At 34.1% G+C, this 22,594-nt stretch overlaps 1 protein-coding gene across 1 annotated transcript in view; it reads right to left on the bottom strand.

Annotated features, from left to right (window-relative positions):
• LOC123312671 (transcription factor Sox-9-A-like) overlaps window positions 1-20,259 on the bottom strand; it is a 28,069-nt gene extending 7,810 nt beyond the window's left edge. Inside the window, exons 1-2 of the mRNA XM_044897171.1 lie at window positions 19,876-20,259; window positions 11,320-11,466 (exon numbers count right to left, since the gene is read on the bottom strand). Coding sequence (XP_044753106.1) covers window positions 11,320-11,466; window positions 19,876-20,087 — 359 coding nt within the window. The 5' untranslated portion in view covers window positions 20,088-20,259. The remainder of the gene's footprint in view (window positions 1-11,319; window positions 11,467-19,875) is intronic.
• Window positions 20,260-22,594: the final 2,335 nt, after the last annotated feature.

The raw sequence follows: 22,594 nt of genomic DNA, 5'->3' as shown, positions 1-22,594 counted from the left end.
AAGATGGCTGAGATACAACCCCTGAAAGTTCGACAAAATTTCATTGAATTTTAAGTACGGGATTGTGGAAGGTGACTTCGGCATGTCAAAAACGAAACAAAACACAAATAACATATGGCTGGACAATGAATGGTTCAGTACCAAGTTCATCGGATTAAAGGCATCAGGTCACTTGAGAGAATAATAATTGTTGTATTGTACAATTTAGGGTGAAAAAAGTGTAGAAAATCGAGGCAGTTTCTTGAAAGTGCTTATGTTAGTTATGTTGAAGAAGTGCTATGATGTTTCTCCATTTCATCCCATTTTTACGACGATTGTGATGCCCATTGTGAAAAATTCATGATTAATTTAGACAAATTTTATTGGTGAGATTTTGAAGTATTATTCCTTTTTTTTACACTTGTGTCCTAAGTCTCTTCTGTTAGTTGGTATCGAAATGAACCTTTTCATAAAATCGTGTAAGTTACTAAAAAGTAATGAGAACAATTCGGCAATCCTAAGTTTCCATTTTCATTACCACGTAAATATCGAACGAGCCAATATCCTAATCGAAACCACATGGTCGAATCAGGAGATAAGTTTTTTTCCTTCTGCTTTGCGATAATTCAGCTAACAAACGGTCTAAGGTCGTATAAGGATCTATTTCAGTAATCATTTTCAATTTTTTTTTCAACTTTGTCAATTTGAAAGTTTCGTATAGGTGATTTTTGATGAAACGCTTTATTTTGACCAGTTCTACCTTCTGTTGAAAAAATGAGCCTCAGCTTCAAGTACACCCTGTATATGAATTCGAATATTCGTTAACAAAAGCAACTTGTATTTCCGGAAATGATCCACGTTCTTATAGAATACTCTGTGAAGGGTCGTACTTAAATAAAATTCTGAGATATTTAGACAATCTTTTTCTGAATTATGAGTCCTTTCGACAACTAACAGCAGTTAGAGTTGAGTGGTTCATATACATACAATTTCCCGAATAATTTTCAACTGCCGGATTTATAGGCGTTCCAAATGTTCCAATTAAAAATTTGAACGAATTATCAAGGATATTCAACCAATCTCCTAAACGCTGCCCATCACGGTTAATCCGAAAGATTCTGCATCTTTTGAACATCAATCATATACATTTTGTCGGAATAGAAATCAAACGTTAATTTTATCGCTATTAGAATTTATAGATCTTTTCGTGATTCAATTAATTTGTCAATCATTTTTCGCAAGGTTCAAAGAATGTCGGCGAAGAACAAACACAGATAGGTATTTTACGTATCAAATAAATAAATTCGTTCATGGGTCATTGAAATTTAATTAGTGAAACCTCCATATCATTGTTGATTTGATGTATGCATATGGATCGAGATCAAAATAGATATGACTGTGATTATGAGAACGAAAAATGTTTTGCTGTACTTTATAAATCACGTAGGTTTTAGGATAGTGCGGGACGTTATTGCTTTTCATTATAAATATACCTATAGATTTCCTTTCGGAATTTTTTCATAGTACAGGTAGTAGGTATACTCCATTCAAATTTATTTCAGCAGTCGGTTGGCCATGAAATAATTTTCTCAAGTTTTTGTGACTAGAACGGAGTAGGGTTAGCACTCATGAAATGTCGTTAATGTCATAACGCCGTTGCCACAACTAATATCAATTTTTATTACGAAAATGCCGAAAGTGATTGAAAAAAGAGACAGGGTTTCAGGATGTGCTATTTAGAATTCAGGTCCGCTCATTCAAATAGTTATACCCTGATATTCTGAAATCCACAATACGTCAGACGAACATATTCAATGTAAGAGAAATTATATAATGTTTCATCTGAATCTAAACTACTTAGATATATTTCAGCTGAATATTTCTACAATCAGAAAAATTGTGAATGAAGAGGATGACAAAGAATTTCCTTCTATTGGGAAACCCAAAAAAGTGGTGGCATTTGAGAATTCTATGTTTGAGTGAATTAATGCGAAAAGTTTACTACAAGATTTTCGATGAAGGTCATCGTAGAAGAAGTTCTCGAAAATTAATTTTTCTATTTTTCATTTGACTTGACCTATACATTGTAAATGTCTTAAGGTACCAATAAATACCTAATTATTATTATATCAAAGTATTAAGATGAACAGCCACAAATACGTGCCAGTTGTCCTGTTAATTGTTTATTCATGTGAAATTTTTGTTCAAAGGTGAAGTTCATCTTGACTTGAAACTTCCTTTAATTCCTTTTACTTATATTGATGCAAGATGATTTTTGTTGAAGAATTTAACATTCTTGTAATTATCTGTTAATTCCTTCGGGAGATACCCATTCCCAACCTCTGCAACATATGCCTTTCATCTTCGGGTTAATATTTTTGAAATCTACAACTGATGTAACGTATTCAAACTTTAGCCAAAGAAGATAACGAACATTAATTCTCCTCAAGCTAGTGCACATTATGATATTATACTGATCTCTTGTATTTTCCATGCAAATAACTGGATTTGGTATGCCTTCGATCAGTTTGTATAAACTTCGATTATGTTCGTCACATATTTTCCGAAGAGATTCGACATTGTGATAAAATACGTAATAACAGAAACTTTTACGTAGAACGGGCAACATAGCGTTTATTTAAAAGCCAAAAATGTTTTGACAAGCGTCATAACCCCACATTTTCGTACTATACAGAGTGAAATGTGTCAAATTTCTATGGCCAACCGAGTGCTAAAATAAAAGTGAATGGAGTATAGTTATTATATTCATCAAGTTTTTCCGAAACATTTGATAATGATGTGGGATAAAAAATAGAATTTTCTATCGTGATCTCATCACATATTCCCAGGAAACTTCCCGACATCGCCGATGTCTGCAACGAATCATCTGTAAACTTTCCCAGATCATATAACAGTTATATCAGCCGAGTAATGTCGATAAGACAAAAAAAAAGGACGGAGGAAAAAATGGTCTCATGCAGCAGTCTGGCCGAATAATCCCAGCAATTAAGGGGACCATGCTCTCTCCGGGTGGCAAAATCAAAGTCACCGCCCGCCAGAGCAGTGCCAGTGCAGCGGGATTATCGTATAGCAATTCGGCGTTTGCTATCACACGGAGATGTCGGTCATTAGCGTACAAGCCGACAAGAACCTAAAACAAAACATGTTTACAGGTACTGTATGTACCGTTCAACATCACCCTGAGTACGACATCCCGTAGGTACTTCTTTCTGGTAAAATCATGGGCCTAGACAGTATGCAAATTGGACCAATTAAGGATAACTGTATGAGAGGGTGAAGCAAGACCACCTGGTAGAGTGAATGTTGAGCTTAAGATCTATTGTGACCCTGATTGTAGCTGTTTCACCATTACCCCCGGGTTTCATAAAGCTTGATCGGGGAACGTTTGATTGACGAATAGACGTCAATTTGTTTTTGATCAGCTGGGAATTCCAAGCAAGCGATATGTTCCTGGTGTCAATTTCTGTAAATAAAAAGTTAATGCACTTTTGTTTGTTCACATCGAGGAACGGAGAATATTTTAGTGTTTCAATAAGATTTTTCTTGAAAAATATATCCATAATGTGTTGAAAATATCTACATCTATCTCGTGACAATGGGGAAAGCTTAGTGAAGTCTTCATAATTTGCATCCTTTGAACAAATCTTCGATTACGAATTTCTTGTGGAGATGTCAGTTTTTACTAATAAAAATAATATTATTATTATTATTATATATGTCAATCATTCTTCAATGGACCATAAATGTTATGCTTCTGTTTCCGATATTCGTTCGTTACACGTTAGAAGAAAAGTTGCCAATATGGGGAATCAAGCTGGCCGATAGCGCTATGCAAATGCAGCAATAAAAGCCAAAGCACAATATAATCCTTCGGAATTATTTTCTTTGAAGCAATACTAATATATCTTTCGACCAGTCAGGTTTATGTAACTGGTGAAGTTTATATCACCAGTGGTATAATATCTTCTCTGCCTTTATCAGCGCAATTAAATTGATTAATTCAACTCCTATTTGATCCCACAACTTGAGCTTGCACGTTCAATTAATATTTAATGACGATGAATTTTTACAGCTTCCACTGATACAGTCCACTTCCTGTTTACTCGCATGGAAGTATATTCAATAATCCATGAGTTATCTAGAATTAATCGATTATTTTTGATGACACAGTTGCCAACCGAAAGGAAATAAGAGAAAGATTGCCCAATCCCACCAACATTCCCAATGAAATACTCTGAGATGATAAAACACCATTTACTTCATAGACCAATATTCATATCGAAATATTCAAATTCAAAAATTCATTCATTTCCATCAAGGATTTTGAAATATATCAATTCCATTCAAAGAACTATAAATAGTATTTCCAGGTCAATTATATCCAGGGTGGTCCAACGAAAATTAAAAACAACTTTTGGCTTTTTTTATCCACGTAACTTCAACCCCCTAACGGAGGTGAGCACAACCCCTTGATTTTGAGTAAGGATGAGGGATGTTGCGATGACTAATTTTAAAGATCGTATCGAATACTATCTGCCCCTAAATTTCGCTTCAAAATTTCCATCGATAATGAAATAACTCTCCATCGTTACTTGAGTCTCAATTGTTGTACAACTCGCGCGTTGCAAGACTTCTGCATTCGAAACTTTGTGGAACCTTCTGATGTGCATTATTGGTCTTAAGATGAAGTTGTTGCGTTTGTTCAAGCTGTTTAATATGTCGACTGTAGGGCGTCCAGCAGGACCACTGCTTTGTAAACAGCTGTCTTGGTCTTCAGATTGAGGTCGTGATTTTGGAACACTCTGTTCTTTAGCTTCCAGAATGCCCGTGATGCCGAATTGATATGGTTGTGTATTTCCGTGTCTAGGTTAGCCCTAGTATTTATGAAACTTCCCAAGTATTTGAACTGCTCGACCTGTTCTATACTCCATTTACTTTTATTTTAGCAGTCGGTTGGCCATGGAAATTTGACACCTTTCACTCTGTATAGTACGAAAATGTGGGCTTATGACGCTTATCAAAACATTTTTGGGTTTTAAATCAACGCTATGTTGCCCGTTCTACGTAAAAGTTTCTGTTATTACGTATTTTATCACAATGTCGAATCTCTTCGGAAAATATGTGACGAACATAATCGAAGTTTATACAAACTGATCGAAGGCATACCAAATCCAGTTATTTGCATGGAAAATACAAGAGATCAGTATAATATCACAATATGTACTAGCTTGAGGAGAGTTAATGTTCGTTATCTTCTTTGGCTAAAGTTTGAATACGTTACATCAGTTGTAGATTTCAATGATGAAATGCATATGTTGCAGTGGTTGGGAATGGATATCTTCCGAAGGAATGAACAAATAATTACAAGAATGTTAAATTCTTCAACAAAAATCATCTTGCATCAATATAAGTGAAAGGAATTAAAGGAAGTTTCAACCAAGATAAACTTCACCTTTGAACGAAAATTTCACATGAATAAACAATTAGCAGGACAAGTGGCGCATATTTGCGGCTGTTCATCTTAATGCATTGATATAAAAATAATAATTAGGTATTTATTGGTACCTTAAGACATTTACAATGTATAGGACAAGTCAAAAGAAAAATAGGAAAATCAATTTTCGGGAACTCATTCTACGATGACATTCATCGAAGATCCTGTAGTAAACTTTTCGCATCAATTCACTCAAACATAAAATTCTCAAATGCCACCACTTTTTTGGGTCTCCCAATAGAAGGAAATTCTTTGTCATCCTCTTCATTCACAATCTTTCTGATTGTGGAAATATTCAGCTGAAATATAAGTCCTTTAGATTCAGATGAAACATTACATAAATTCTCAGTTCTCTTACATTGAATATGTTCGCTACTGTCTGACGTATTATGGATTTTAGAATATCAGGGTATAACTATTTGAATGAGCGGACCTGAATTCTAAATAGCACTTTCTGAAACCCTGTCTTTTTTTTCAATCACTTGATTTTCGTAATATTAATTGATATAAGTTGTGGCAACGGCGTTATGACATTAACGATATTTCATGAGTGCCAACCTTACTCCGTTCTAGTTACAAAAACTTGAGAAAATTATTTCATGGCCAACCGACTGCTAAAATAAATGTGAATGCAATATAAATGTACCTACAAGAAAGCTTTTTAGGGGAACAGCCCAAAAAATTCCTTGAGATTTTCAACACTGTGAGAGCTAAAATGTGCTCTGAGGCGCTTCAGGTTAAATAGGCCTCCATCAAATCTGAATCTCATTCCAACACCTCTTACAGGCATACTCATGTCAGCAATTATCGAGACAGCTATGGCGAAAATATTGAACAGTAAAGGCGCTAACACGCAGCCTTGTTTTATTCCAGAATCGAACTAACAAACTACCATCGGTCAAAGTATTACCAGAAATTTCATTTCGACGACAAAGAGTAGATGCTGACCATGGTTTCGTTCTCATTTGACCTCGTCAGAGCAACAAAACTCCTTCGTCAACGAAACTAGAATGAATTGCCGACTCTTCGCTTCGTGTTAAGTTTTCGTTGGACCACACTCTTCTTATTGATAAGAAGTAAGAAGTAAGAAGTAGTCGATGGAATAAATCAATAAACAAGAACTATTAGCGACAATAAACGTATCTGATTGAAATTGTTGATCAATAACAACATCCAAAGACGTTTTTCAAACAAGAGCCATTTTTGAAACAGCATTTGTTTGACTAGCCATAATGGCTCTCTCTCAAGGAACATACTGTATACCTTATAAAAATTTCTAAAGATTAAAATTTTCACCATATTCCTCCTAATGGATCATAATTTTCACCTTACCCTCTTCGGAAACTTCATGCTAAAGAATTATGAATCATAATTCATTGGATAAACAAAACAGAAGACATCCGCAAATACCGATAAACAAATCATGACACAGGCTGATAAAAAAGGTATACGTTTCTTGATATATCATATTTCGATAATTTCAGGGTATATAACGGCTCGAGATGGAAATTGTTCATTTGATTGAAGTATTTTGTAAGACGATAGCAGAGGATAATCGTGAAGCTGCAGCGGTCCGGGTTCTGAACTGGAACGCAGCACATTTGGTTTTAATTATGTTGACGTTATCAATACGCATCTTCAATGGAAGGTCCATTAGATATCAAGGCCGAAAGGAGCGTTTTTATTATGGAAGAAGAATAAATATTTTGCGTACAATGCATATGCTCACTCCTATTAGCCACTGTTAAATAAGTGACAATAGTTTCAACTTTAGTGAATGATGAACATAGATATGTTAAGAAACAAGGACAATCTCTAATGACGATGTGGTCATTATCACATAATCTTCAATCCCCCCTGAGTATTCCACAGATATTCGCCTTATTGCTCTATTTTCCACCCTCTATTGATCCCAGGATAATTGTTGGATTGTACCATAGACATATACACATGGACTGTGCCTTCCCTTTCTATCTATGCATGAAATACGGTCTTTTTCTAGAATTTGATTAGTCCACACTCACCTCTATGTGAACAAAAAAGAGACAGCTAAATGCCTGACGATCATTTCTCTCTTTCTATAAAAAAGCCAATTTCATGCTGACATTGCTCAGTCCATGTCTCTATGTCTATGGATTGTACCCACTTCCAATATATCAAAGATTATAGAGTAGAAAGATAGGAAACGAAGCGACTAAAGTGATGTGAGCGCCATCTGTGTTTCAAATGTGTTTTTAAGACTGTTTAAAATTTTAATTCGAAGGACATACGAAATTTTGTGATATGTCAGAGTCAGATGGCCTTTTTTATCAAACAGGTTTTGAATGTTTTGATTCTCGTATCCATAGACAACCTCGTATCGCCTTTTGTTTTTCAAGCCCGTTCTAGTTGCTGATTATTGAAATTTTTGTCTAATTTCTTGGCGAAAACCTCAGAATATCGTTCGAAAATTATTGTATGGTGCGGAACTGTGGATCAAATAAAACGAATTTTAATAAGGAAAATGGGAATGGGAAGTATTACAACTGGTAACATGTGACTCGGTCATTCATTGATTTTTATTCTCAGTGCTACGAAGTGGATAAAATTTTCAGGGCGTAAAGGCCTGCAAACACTACTGACTACACCATGTGCAATGAACATTTTACTGCAAGTCGATTGAGAACTGTTCATCCACGTAAATTGTTGTATGCAGGAAGCATTCCTTGCATAAAGGGCTCATTTAGGGGAAATTATGACTTTTATACGTCCATTGAAAGATTCTCAATTGCCTTCAATATATTCAGAAAAGCAAAAGTTTTATGTATTTCGATTTGGGAGTCGGGTGACTGTCAAATTGTTGTTTGGAAAGTCAAAGTTTTATGAAACCTTCTGTGAATGTTTTGTTCATTCATCAATCAATTCGTATATTGTGTCATAAAGAGACCATACCATGAAGAAATCATAAAAAAGCATGAAGAAATTATACTGACGGGCTTGAATACATGTCTTGTATACCAGTATACCTCTGTAAGGTTTTTTAAAATTGTGGTTCTGAAAATTTTGTAAATAATATGTAAGTAACGGAAATGTGAATCCTATGAATATTGGTTCATATCAATTTCTAATATAAATTGTACAAATTTAACTCAGTTTATTAATTCAAAACGTTTTCACAGAATAACACCTTTGACGTACCTATAGCAGATAACCATATACTCTTGTATCCTAGTCAAAGCTCTATTCTTTGTCCATAATTTCAAATTTTTGTAAATTTTTTAAAGATTGCAAATAAAAATTTATCACATCCAACAGCGTATTTCATTGATACCAATCGATTCCAAACAATATTCAGATGAAAACTAACATCCTGGTAACAAAACCATCCTCTTGTTTTGTCGCTCAGGATGTTTGTTTTCTGGTCTAAACTAAGTCAATATTGAAATTCAATACAAGGAATAGCATTCCAATTTCGCGCCCCTCAGTTATAAAACAGAAAACTGTTATTAAACAGTTTTTCTGTAATGATTATACGTTTTCAGCGCCATCTCATTGTCAAATGTGTTTTCACTGGCCAAAATGTGGTCGGTTTTTAGTACTAGCGATATAAGGGCTTTTCCTATCTTTCTACTCTATAATCTTTGCAATATATTACAGACTTTTTGACAGAAAGTCTGAGATGAATGAATAAAACTGAACGAAAATAATTTGCATTAAGACGGATTTTAATTTCTTCAATTTCCCTAAAAAATGTCTAGGAATAACGTTGAGATAGTTGGACATAAATTAATTTCAAAGTCCTTTGACAGGCATTAACTTGGCCAATAATCGCACCATCAACTTCGAGAAGTCACCAAAATGTATCTTGACAGAATGTTGCGATATTTGGATTGCTACCAAAATAGTTTGTCACTGTAATGATCCTGCTCATTATTCCAACTTCATATTTTTGATGGATCCATTCCATATTCATGTCATAAGTAGCTGAGTCAATGACATTTCATTCGTTTATCGCCTTGCTAAGTAGCTAAACTCTTTCTCATAAAAATACGATACGAAGTCTATGATTTTGGTGCGAAGTCTATGATTTCTGCTGTTTTGTCAATTCCACAAGAAAACACTCGATATAATACAAAGGCTAGCCTCTGTTTGAATCACTGGAGCCAAGGAACCAAAGGAAATGAAATGCAAATACACTTGGCGATAGGAAAAACAACATATTATGCACTAATAGGTATTGAATAATGACCATATACCGGGTGGTGCACCCCAGACGCGGCGCTCATTTTGAGGTAGTAAATGAAGATATTTTGGAAATCTTTTCTTGTGGTGTGTGTAGGATGTCCCAAAGCACAATCTAAAATTATTGTCATACATACATAGTGTTCGAAAACAAAGATATAGACCAAAGTTACACTTTTTTAAATGTAACACCCTATATTTGACCTCAAAAATAGAATGGCAAGCACAAGATATGATGAGTTTCTTCAGATTATTTTATAGCTCAGAAGCACCTTTTACGAGAAAATGGCGAAAAATTGAAAATATGGAGTTTTTTTAAATAGCAATTAATGAAGAAACTAGTTAAGCCAGCGATACAGACAGAGTTTTTTCGATTAGATAAGTTGGCTAATCCTACATATAAAAGAAAATTTCAACTCTGGAATATACAGAGTGATCATAATTAATTCTCAAACATCAACTTCAAATAGGCGACGAAACTTTCTTATTTCAAATGGCACACCCGGTATTTCTATATCTCGTTGAATGTAAAAATTAATTTCGAAACTTCATAAATCTTCATAAAATTTTCCTACTTCTAAACCTGATAGTTTCTGAGCAATTTTCGATTTTCAATTCAAAACTAGTAAACCATTTTCACCATTATCTCGTAATAATTCCATTTTTGAGGTCAAATACAGAGTGTTACATCTTAAAAAGTGTCTATATTTTGACCCTTATGACAATAATTTTAAATTGTGCTTTTGAACACCCCACACACACCACAATAAAAGATTTTCAAAATATCTTTATTTACACAGATATAATTCCAAAGCAGTAGCAAACATGCATACCAAAAATTGGCGTTTTTATTATTTCCTTTTCATTCGATATATTATGTAGTACTAGGAACGTACAAACCAAATATTAGGTACTTAAGATTGCGTCATAGAGTATATGAACTTCGATAGATGTAAGAAACCTGTGGGAGTATATAATTCCAAATGTACTCAAGTGTCAAAACTCAAAGTAACAGTAACAAGATGCATCGCAAGAATGTTCCGATGACAGAAGATCTATAAAAAATTATCTTGTACTTGGATTTTTGTTAGCATTCTACAGAACTGGGATGTATAGTAGTTCAATTACTTTTGATGTTATCCCATGAAGCATAAGGAATTCGGCTTGGAATCAAATAAACAAGGAAAAAATGTATGAATGAAGAAAAAATCTTAGGCTTTCAACTTCCAAAACGCAATTAGGTAGAGATTTGAAAAATAAACTTAAAAACTTCGATAACGATCCAAATATTTCTCTTGGGGTGTTTAGATTATATGTATAATTTAACATAGATTCAACTATGAAAATTAATGGAAAAGTGAAATAATATCTATCAGCAAATTAATAATTGAATTTATTTTTCATAAAATGAATATAATTTTTTTTGCCCATATATTGTTATTTTTGGATATTTCACTTCTATTTTGCCTTAGTTTCGGTAGTTCCATTAATTATTTTAGGTTTTGTTTGATAGAATTAATTCATTTTCCTCGAAAGGTATATGTTTCTATGTTTCGTTCTTTTTTCTATTACTTTATCCTAATCGTCTTTTGTTGTGAACTTACCTCCACAATTTTCCTAAAGTTTTCGACAGCTCTGCATTATGAAGTTGGGGATATTGATCTGCTAATTTTCTCCTAGCAGCTTGTGCCCACACCATAAATGCGTTCATAGGTCTTTTTACGTGTAATTTTTTTTTGTCTGATGCTGCCCTGAAATCAGAAAGCGAAATCATTAAACTGGGGAGATTTTTAATCACCTTCCAGAAAACCATGTCAAAACAGGACTGGTTAATTTTATTTTGCTACAAAAATTTTTCTCTGTTTTTGTAATCATCAAATGCCATTTAAAAAATTGCATTCATACAATCATATTATATTTCATTAGCATTATGTAAATAAGTGAAAAATTTCTTATCTTTTTATTTCATTTTATGACTGGACATTTTTAAAATTTGTTTTGAAACACTCATTATAGTTAACATTCTACAATTCCCCATAATTCATAATAATTATTTTCATCTCTGATCAATGTGCTGCTAAAAAATTTGGAAAAACAAACAAATCAAGCTTAAAATAAAATGACAATAAACAGTAAAATTTTTTTTTCGGTTCAATGTTATTTTTATGACTAAATTCAACTCGATTTTCTGAAACAAATTATATTTCTTCATTCTTTGTGACCATTTGAATTGCATGCTGCTTGTTGTGAACAGAGCTCGAAACATATTATAAAGACAAAAAAGACATTTATTTTTCCTTCATGACTCAAAATTTGTCAACAGAAGTAATCAATCATCATACTACATCTCTTTGAAGTGATGACATGATGGAAAATTTTTCGTTCGGCGCTTGACTTTGGTCAGTTATTATTTTTAGTACGTCATATTTTCACTAAGTGGAATCGAACATTTCGAATACCCTCCACAAAGCCATTTACACCGTTCTAATGTTTTCACTCCCAATTAGACAACGTGAAAGACAAACATCACAGGATTGTGTTCTTCTATTTCACTTAATGAGTAATTTTAAAACAGTTGGTGTTAATTAGTGCTATTGCCCGTTTCAGTAGCCACTTAGTTTTAATTTCATCATGTTTTAAGGCGGTACTTTCTGTCGGTAATCGTTAATTTGCACCTCTAAAAAATATTTCCACACACCAATATTATCACTATATTTATCATACTGAATATTTTCTAAAATGGTGTGTGAACTATCAACTATGATTATCATTACTGCGATCTATATATTCTAATCAATAGACATAAATATCTTCTACATGTGTCTATTAGTTTTACGGGATTTAAATTTTCACATTTCATATTTTGTTTCATCTTATGAAAAAAAATTTCAAGCTTGTGCAAATATATAATTTTTTGGATAATTCTATCAAAGAACTAAAATTTCATAGATCATACTCAGGGCAGCAGCCTGAATAATTGTTATTCATAAATAAAGATTAAAATACTGATATAAGTATTACAAAAATCGAAAATTTAATTTTTTGAACTTGACCATATGCGATCGATAAATCATCATTATACACACCTATAATTACATTTGTACAGTGCACCTCTCATATAGATTTGTATATCTATATATACATAACTTAATTAATTCAGGTATAATTACAGCTACCGAGAAAATTCAATTAATATAAGAGGAAAATTTGTATCAGCAACGTTTATTTTAGAAGCGAGTGTCTGCCAATTTTTTTTTCGCGAAAGTAAGATTTATTTCCAAAGTTAAATATAAATGGCACTTGGTCAAACTGTTCTCGACATACCAGAAAATGTTTTACTTTTTACATCATTCTGAGATTCGAAGCGAAAATGTAATAAAATGACATTCTATGCATAGGTATTCTTCACATCTTCATGGGTAAGAATAATCTTATTGAACTTATACAATTGTCGATATTCCAAGATATACTGGGTGAGTCTTTGACTTTTAGGTACATATATTTCAACAGAAGATTCCTGTCTAAAAAATAAAAGATACAGCTCGGTTGAAAAGACACGGGCCGAGGAAAAACAATAAAAAAAATTAATTTCAGTTACCTATATCTGACAAACGATTTTATCGAATGGAATAATTTTCGGAATATAGTTTTTCGTTAGTGTGATAAACCTTCTCCGAACACAAAATTCTACCCATATATTTCAGTATAGGATTATGAATTTGATACTTTCAATATAAAAGAGCGTTTTTGAGTCTTTGATTTGATGATCAGATATCAAAAGCATTTCTCTGCATATCTTAACGATAAAGAATACTCTAAAAAAGATTATTCCTCATTTTATATGGAATTGCTGAAAATCTTTCCTGATCTTTTGGAAGCAATACACCATCAGAGATCATGGATCTTCCAATACGATGGTGCAACTGTATTTCTCAGTGGCAGCATTGAGTATTAATACTCAATGGTGGCAGAGAAAAATTGTCCCGATCCAAATCGGTGGATAGGTAGGGAAAGTCCTAGTAAATGGCCAGCACATTCTCCTGATCTTACTCCAATGGGCTATTTTTATGTTGTCATTTAAAATGGTAAATCTATAACGAAAATGTCACTACCAGAGTCCATAGCTCAATTAATTCAGATATTAATTCTCTTATACTTAATTATAGCGGTATAAAAGCCACCCTTAACATTTGTTTCGCAAGAAACTTTTTTCCTTACTCATATAATACTATTAAAACTTTTTGAATGACTAATTAATTAAATTCTCTTCCAATTTCTTGCTAGAAGTAACGGTTTTTGGGAAAAAAAATTATGAACAGTAAGGTATGAGCGTCAGTCTTATATGCTGGAGTGAAATTCACCTAGTAGGCGGATATATGGTGACATTATAAGCAACATTTTTTTTTGCGTTGCGTTTTTGCTCCCATAGAATGTCCGCTCAATTTAATTTCTGTTAGTTTTCTGGATTATAAGAAAAAAATTTGAAATTGTTTTTCATTAGCTGTCATCTTTAGGAAGGTATACCTAAGCAGAATCTACTGCTAAAAAAATTATATGAAAGACCTACACCCTACACTATCTCTTGACAGAGAATCACCCCTTAAGGTTACACCCTGTATATGTGACAACAAAAAGATCTGGAGCACTATCTTTTTATTTATTTCCTGAAAATTGCTCAGGATCTAGCATGAGGTTTATCGTATCATATACTTAAAAATCCAGATTCAAAATAAAATTGAATGAATGAGTTTCACTACTATTGGAGCTAAGTATAATAAATCGAATTCACACCAGCTCTTATTGGAGGATTCTCGCAACTACCAAGCATTGATATTCGGCACCGAATATGCTTTACGAGGATGAATTCATGGTGGCAAAATCTGAAGTGATGAATTGAATTGCGAAAAGGAATTTCTGGGATTTCACACCAATAACACCAGATGGTGAAAACAGCGTTACTTCAGAAAAATACCCCCCAAGATGTTAACAGATGTTGAGAAGCGGAAGAATTATTGTACCTTGCACCTATATACTTAGTTTTTCCGGTTTCTCCTAGAATTATTGGAATAAGCTCCTCCCTTTAGCACACTTCTACGTTATTCAATAAAAGGTTAGGTACGTGTTGTCACATTTTCAATGTGTACCTACAAGTAAATGAAAATGAAAATTCAACGTACACACGTTTGTTTTTTTTCAATCGTTTCAGAATAAATCATAACAAAATACATAATTTGATTTATGGATGCTACAACGCTACAAGTCAATATATTTGTACCATCACCCAAGAAGAATTACTTTTTGAGAATATTGTCAGTTGCAACTTCTTCCTCAGAAGCAACGAATTTTTTATCAAGCTTAATTGCAGCCATTACACTCAGTTTTTCCCAGAATTCGGTCACTGCAGATGTGACGTTTTCGGCAACATGTACATCTGTCAAAAATACCGACTATATGAAGGCAAATACCGTAATCATCATTACATTAAATTATATGAAGATTTAGTGCCCCGAAAGAAATCCATCATCTCCTTCCTTTGCGAATTATAGGCTCTATCTACAAATTAACTTGTGAAAGACAAACAGCCAAACACCTCACTTCCGTTGAAAGCTATATATCTTGGTTTTACCTGGTCCTTGTGAAATGCCGAACGCCCTAGTTGATAATACCTAGGATATTATTATATCTTGTTTAATTCGTTATTTATTCGATAAATATTTACTAAATAAAGAGTCTGATGAAGTCCATATAAAAAATTGAAACATTCGAAATGAACCCTTGATTTTCAAGGATAGGAAATGAATATGAATTTCAGATATAGGTAAGACTAAGACAATACTGTCTCACTATGCGTGGTGCTATATTGAAAATTTCAGGTAGAAAACAGATAATTTTTGTAGAATTAGAAGAATTTAAAAAGTGAGAAAAATATATTGCATATTATGCAATTCATTTTTCTCACTTTTCCTTACTACAATGAGAATTGACAAAATTTTATATTTTAAGTATCGGGACTTTGAAGATACTGTTTTGCGGTAAAACCGTAATTGTTGAAAAATTTAACTCTTCCACAGAAATTTAAGGGTGGATGAAAACATTTCATTGACTACTCATTTTTTCGAAACACTGTTCAGAGATGCCTAACAATTATCGTTAGTAAAAAAAGACCAAAAACTACAAAAGTGCAGTATCGATCAAGAAATGCTACCAAAGATTTCTTAATATCCCAACTTTCACTATTCAAAATCAAATTCTAAAATGAACCCGATACTCAAGTTTTAATTACCTATTGTAAATAATAAACATGAGGGCTAATGTAAGTATTTGGAACAAAAAGGTATGCTATTTTCAGTTTTTTTCTTTTCTCAATTCAATTCGTATTGAATGATTTTCAATAAAATAATTATTTTTTATCGCTTGTCAGATGTTTTTGTTGTTTATTTATCATCCGCATGTATAACAGTTATGAGAATTAACCTAGAAGTATTTTTAAATAAAAAAAATCCCATATCTTACTCGATATTTTTTTTTCAATTTAGATTAGATACATGCAAATTTAGCATGAAAATAAAAATGCTCATAATGAAAAATTGTTGAGAATTCATCAATAATTCATAAAATTATTTATCGGAACATCAGATTTTAGTTTTTCCCAAGGTTTCCGGAAATCACAGTTTTTCTTCGATAATTTTGAAAGTTTCCATTTTAGGTAAAGGGTTTTTTATGTAACCCTCATCTTTTACTTCGTATAATCAAATGAAACAAAAAAAATTATTGGTTGTTATTCGAAAATCTTGAGTTTTGATGAAATCGATTTGTCCAACTTGGTGAACTTTTCATAAACACCCTGTCCATTTTAGGTCCAAACAGCAAACTGTGTTATAATACTAAAAACTGGGAAAATTGTTCAGATCTTTCCGAAGAAATATTCAAAAAAGTCTGACCACTTATTTTCACCTTTTTTTTCATAAGAATTTCAATAACTCTGAAACCATTGAGTTTATACCCAAGGTATGATACACTGTTGAAATTGCCATCAAATCAGCTACTCGTATTATACGATGCGAAGATAGACTGAGTATGCCTTTTAGAATGAGGAAGTAGTAGATCGTTTCCGGTATAACCGAAAGTTGCAGAGGTCTGAAAATATTGTCGAAACCCTCGACATGCAAATTTTCAGCACAAAATTATGATTAGTTCTTCATAAACGTTTAATAGGCCATCGCGGTGAATCGCCTTGTATACCCATGTTATCTGTGCTAATGATTATAATATATTTTATATACAGGGTGAGTCTACATACATGTTTTCAAAAAAAACATTCCTGACGTCAAAAGACACACTTTTTTCCTTCATTCTTTCCTACTTGGCTCGGTTGAAAAGATACAAGCTCTGCTGTTGAATATCCATAAAAAAAGTAATTTTGAGTTATACGCCTCAAACTATTCTATCGAATGGAATAGTTTTTGGAATATAGTTTTTTCTTGATGTGATCAATAGGTACTATCAAATTCCACCCAGATATTTTCCAGTTTCTTACTTATAACCAAAACATACCACAAAAGTACCAAAAGTTCAGAGAACGCAACTCTCAAAAGTAAGTTGAACTCGTACTAATGAATATTTGGCCATTTTGGAAAATAAAAGTATTCCTCATCATATTTTCTCCTATGACGGTTTTGAGTAATTTGATATTCAAAAATAGAAAATATCGGTGAAATTCCAAAAACTGGTTACTTTGGCAACTTTTTCAAAAGATCCACAGATGTGTACAGTCACAGATTTCGCTTTTCACACTGAAGGTAATTTTGCTTTCCAGGGATGGCACAGCTTTTTAGGAAAACTTAAAATGGCTATATCTTTTCATCAGGGTTAAATCGGAAAAAATGGTGAAGGGATAAACTGTTTGTTTCGACCTCAAGAATCCACTGTTGAAATATACAGGGTGAGTTTTCGACTTGTACAAATATTTTAACAGTAGATTCTTCAGGTCAAAAGAAACACTTTCTAATACTATTTTTTTAGATTCAGCGCTGATAAAGGGATATCGCCATTTTAAGTTTTTATAATGAGCTATGCCATCCCTGAAGAAACAAAATTCCCTTCAGAATAAAGCCCGTTTGCAACAGCCGAGAATTCTCTGGAGAATTCTCTACAAAATTCTCGCAAGAAAACGGCAAAGATTATTTTGTATGCATCTGAATAGAGAATTCTACCGAAAGTGCGTATGTAACGGTAAATAATTCACGGCGCATGAATTTTCGAGTAAATTCTCTAGAGAATTCTCGGCTGTTGCAAACGGGCTTACCAAGTAGGGCTGTGTCGATCACGATCGATCGAATCGTTTGGATTCGATCGTAACCCGTGCGGGAGTGATCGAGTCACCGATCTCGAAATGACTCAATCATTTCGATCATTCGGTCATATTCGAGTTCGAGCCGCCTGCGCCTTCTGGACACGAGCATTACTACAGAATTCGACTGACTGAAGTGACTGACAACATTAAATGACTATTTTCTCAATAGATTGTTCATTTGACAAAAGATGGCAACTTTCAGTTTCCCTCTATAGATGGATTGGTTATTTTGGCATTGGTTGTAGGGTGTATCGCGTATCGATGGTTGTCTATTCAAGAATAGGTATTGTAGCCTGACAGAGTCGAGATCGAAAGATCGAATGCGAGGCGACGCGATGGAAAAGATCGAAATGATCGAATGATTGAATTGTATCTTAAAGAACCCATAAGGATCGATTGTGAATTATGGAGTTGGAAGCGATAGATTAATTGGACAAGTACATATAAATATAAAAGCTGGGAAATTTCTCATTAAGCGGAATTGAAGAGAAACTTTTCGGAAGAAATGAAATTCTACTAATTTAATGATAACAGAAACCTCTTGATTTAGGACGACGAAATTTTTGGCCACATTCAGGCCGAAAATGCTAGACCATTTAATTACGATCTTCTATCACAAAAATACATCTTTAATTAGAAAAATTAATTTCCTGAGTCGATCTTTAAACTCGAAACTCAATAAAATTTTAACAGGCTCGATAGTCGGTGAATGAGTCAATGCCATATAACAAAATCGGGTTTTATGATCGAATGATCGAATTAGGTGTATGATAATTGATAAAATATCAATTGTAAATATATTTCATATATAAAAAACCCGTTAAAATCATTTCTGACCACAATCTAGAACCCACTCTTTTCATTTCTGAGCCCGATCACATTTGAACAGGCTTGATACACGATAAATGAGTTAATTTAGCATATTTGGGTTCTGTGATCGAAATGATCGAATCTTTTGACCCGATCCCTGAGCCGGTGGGTCGCGATCGACCCGGGTTACGAAAATACCCTGATCGACACAGCCCAATTACCAAGCAAAATCTATGATACTACACATCTGCACTGTGGTTATTTTAAACAGACTTGCATTCAGCCAAAGTAACCAATTTTCGGAATATCACAGATAGTTTTTAATTTTTGAACATCAAATTATTCGAAAACGGCGCATAATACGAGAAAATATGGAGAATACTTTTATTTTATAAAACGTTCAAATACTCATTAGAGAGCTGCCAACTTAGTTTCAAGAGTTGGGTTCTTTGAATTTTTGGTATTTTTATGGTACGTACTTAATAGTCATAATGAGAAAATTGAAAGACGTGGGTGATATCTTGTATTCGAAAAAGATGCATCAAATAAATTAAAAACTATAATCCGAAATTCATTTAAGTCGACAAAACCTCTTGTGTGATAGAACAAAAAATAAATTTTTTTTATGGATTTTCAACAGCCTGTATCTTGTGAACCGAGCCGATTCGGAAAAAATGATAAGGGAAAAAAGTGTTTCTTTCGACCTCAAGAATCTACTATTAAAATATTCAGACGAGTCAAAGACTCACTTTGTATGTACAATTCGAAGACTCACCCTGTATATTTATTTTCATTATTTCATATTTTCATTGGAAATTTCTTCCTCTATGAATTTCCTTATATACAAATAAGAATCCGCCACTGCACAAACACACAAACATACACAAAAATAGAAAACATACAGAAAATTTGTATTTTGAATTTCAGGACATATCTTTCGGGTCAGGCGTTAACCAGAGAGCCTTTTTCTTTAATGTGGGTAAATAAATCAACTCACTTGGATGCTATGGGAACCAATGACCAGTCATACCCTTCCAGAACTTTAGTCACCGCTTCATTTATCTCCCTTTTGTCCAATGTAATTTTGCCATTTTCCTGTTCTTTAGCACCAGAACCCTCCGACGACGGTTTATCCTGCAGGACCTTCGCGGGGGCCGCTGCGACGGACGTCGGCGCGACTGAAACATTTGACGTACGCGACGGCAACATGACGAGATAAAAGCCGAAGGTGAAAACCGTCAAATATTTACGCGAATGTAAGGACTTATTTTTCGAAACTCGAAATTATGAATGGACACGTTCAAACCACCTGACAGTCAGCGTGTAACAATGGCAGTCTGTGTTCTTGGTACACGCACGACACGTCTCTCTGCCACACGAATCAATGAGCGCTTTGAGAAACTGAGCAATGCTGTTTCGAATAACTCACTAAAGATTAGATGATTGCTGACGACCCAAACTCCCAGCTTGGACAGGGTAAGAGCCAATCGTTCCTTCTCTCTCGACCGTCTTAGTCGGCATTACTTAAGTAAGTTCCTCTTGGCCAATGACAGACTGGGATCTTGGCGGATACCGCCTCGTTAAGTGATCATTGGTCCCTGGACTGAATGTATTTTTTACTTATTCGGGTTCACACTTTGCGGAACTCGATGAGATCGTGGCTAATAGCTCGTGTCTTTTTACCGAGATGTTTTTTCAACAACAGTTGATCTATGTTTAAATTGAGTTATTTATATAAGTATGGCACACTTTTAGATACATGATCGCAAGGTTGGTTCACACACAATACTTTCATACAGTGCGTTCGCACATCAATCTCATTTATCTGATTTCGTATGGTTGGGGTCAAGTGTACGCATTTTTTAATTTTGTGTTTGACTAAGGTCATGGATAAGTCAGAGAGTGGAAAGACATAGACAGAACTGGTCCACTTCAGAATGAAAAATATATCGATGAATGTTGATGAATATCGATTCAATCAATAAGTAAACCACGTATCAAACGAATGAGACATAACATAATATACTTCTCAACAAAAACAGGATAAAAATAAACTATGACCCATAAAATAATTACATAAATGCCTATTATAATATGCGCAAAAAAATTAACGCACATTATGGAAATCTCAAATTTATTCTACAACTGAAGGTGTTCTCAATGATAATTATTTTATCAGAATTATGCATGCATATGTTATCCACTTTCAACGGTTTTCTTCAATACAGATGTTTTTTCCCAGCAGGAATAAAAAAAGATGATATTATCAGATTTTGAATGTATTGGCTCCATTCTAAAATCAGTTGTTCTCGATCAATTCTAGTGATCAATAGTTTTTCTTTCGTTTGATTCTCTACACTCGATCGCTATGCAACGCGAAACACGCAATTTGACACAAGAGGAATGTGCCCAAGCGGTAGTTTTGCGAGAAGAAGGGTGGACATACACAAGAATTGCAGAAAGGTTTGGAGTTTCCCATACAAGTGTGTCCAGAATGTTGCAGCGATTCAGGGAGACAGGTATGAATGTCCGAAGACCAGGACAGGGTAGACCACGGGTAACAACTACCATTCAAGAACGTTACTTGAGAGTTTCTTCGTTAAGACAACGGTTTGCAACCGCTCGCCTCCTTCAAATTCAGCTTGAGCAAACTCATGAGGTGCAAATTAGCACTCAGACAATAAGAAATCGCGTCAGAGAATATGATTTAAGGCCTCGTGTCGCGGCAAGAGGCCCAGCTCTTACCCCAGCCCATCGAAGGGTGCGTTTAGATTTTGCGAGAGAGCATATCCATTGGGAAGAGGCCGATTGGGAAAGAGTTCTCTTCACAGATGAGTCTAGATTCTGCCTCTACCATTGTGATCGACGTTCCCTTGTATACAGACGTCCACATGAAAGATATACTCAGTGCAATTTCCTGAATACTACTGGTTTCGGGGGAGGATCGATTATGATATGGGGTGGAATATCTTTGACTGCTCGCACAGACCTAGTGGTCGTTGATAATGGAGCTATGAATGCTGATAAGTATATAAGGAACATTCTTGAAGAGTATGTAGTGCCATTTGCCCCATACATTGGTGAAAATTTCATTTTTATGGACGATAATGCCAGACCCCATCGTGCGCGCATCGTTCAGGAGTACCTTGAAGAGGTTGAAGTCTCTCGAATGGAATGGCCAGCAAGAAGTCCAGATCTCAATCCGATTGAGCAGGTTTGGGACAACCTCAATAGAAGGCGGAGAAGTTCAGAAAATCATCCAGCTACTCTTAATGACTTAGGAATCCAACTCGGAGAAATCTGGCAAGGATTAGTTCAGAACATTTTAAGATCACTCATTTTGAGTATGAACCGTCGTTGCCGAGCTGTAATTCACGCAAGGGGTGGAAATACCAAGTATTAAATCACTTATCAGCATTTCAGTATTTTGAAAATTGTTCATTTCTTTTCTTTCACATAAGATTCGGTGAAATCCTGAATTTTTCTTTCATTTAATGTGTCTTGTTTCGTTCAAAACCTTCCCGAGAGAACATAAAAAATAAGTTATAAAGTCAATGTAGAGTTAACTTTCATTAAAATTGGGATTTTCAGAATGTGCGTTAATTTTTTTGCGCAGTGTATTTTAGACTGCACAATATCAAATTCTAACATCATGAATAATATAGTCTATATAAATGATTGTAACATGGACTATATCATAAAAATCATTCAAAAAA

Source organism: Coccinella septempunctata, chromosome 1 (genome assembly GCF_907165205.1).
Source record: "Coccinella septempunctata chromosome 1, icCocSept1.1, whole genome shotgun sequence".
Classification (NCBI taxonomy): domain Eukaryota; kingdom Metazoa; phylum Arthropoda; class Insecta; order Coleoptera; family Coccinellidae; genus Coccinella; species Coccinella septempunctata.
The sequence above is the reverse complement of the archived record's forward strand: the minus strand, read 5'-3'. Positions and strand labels throughout refer to the sequence as shown.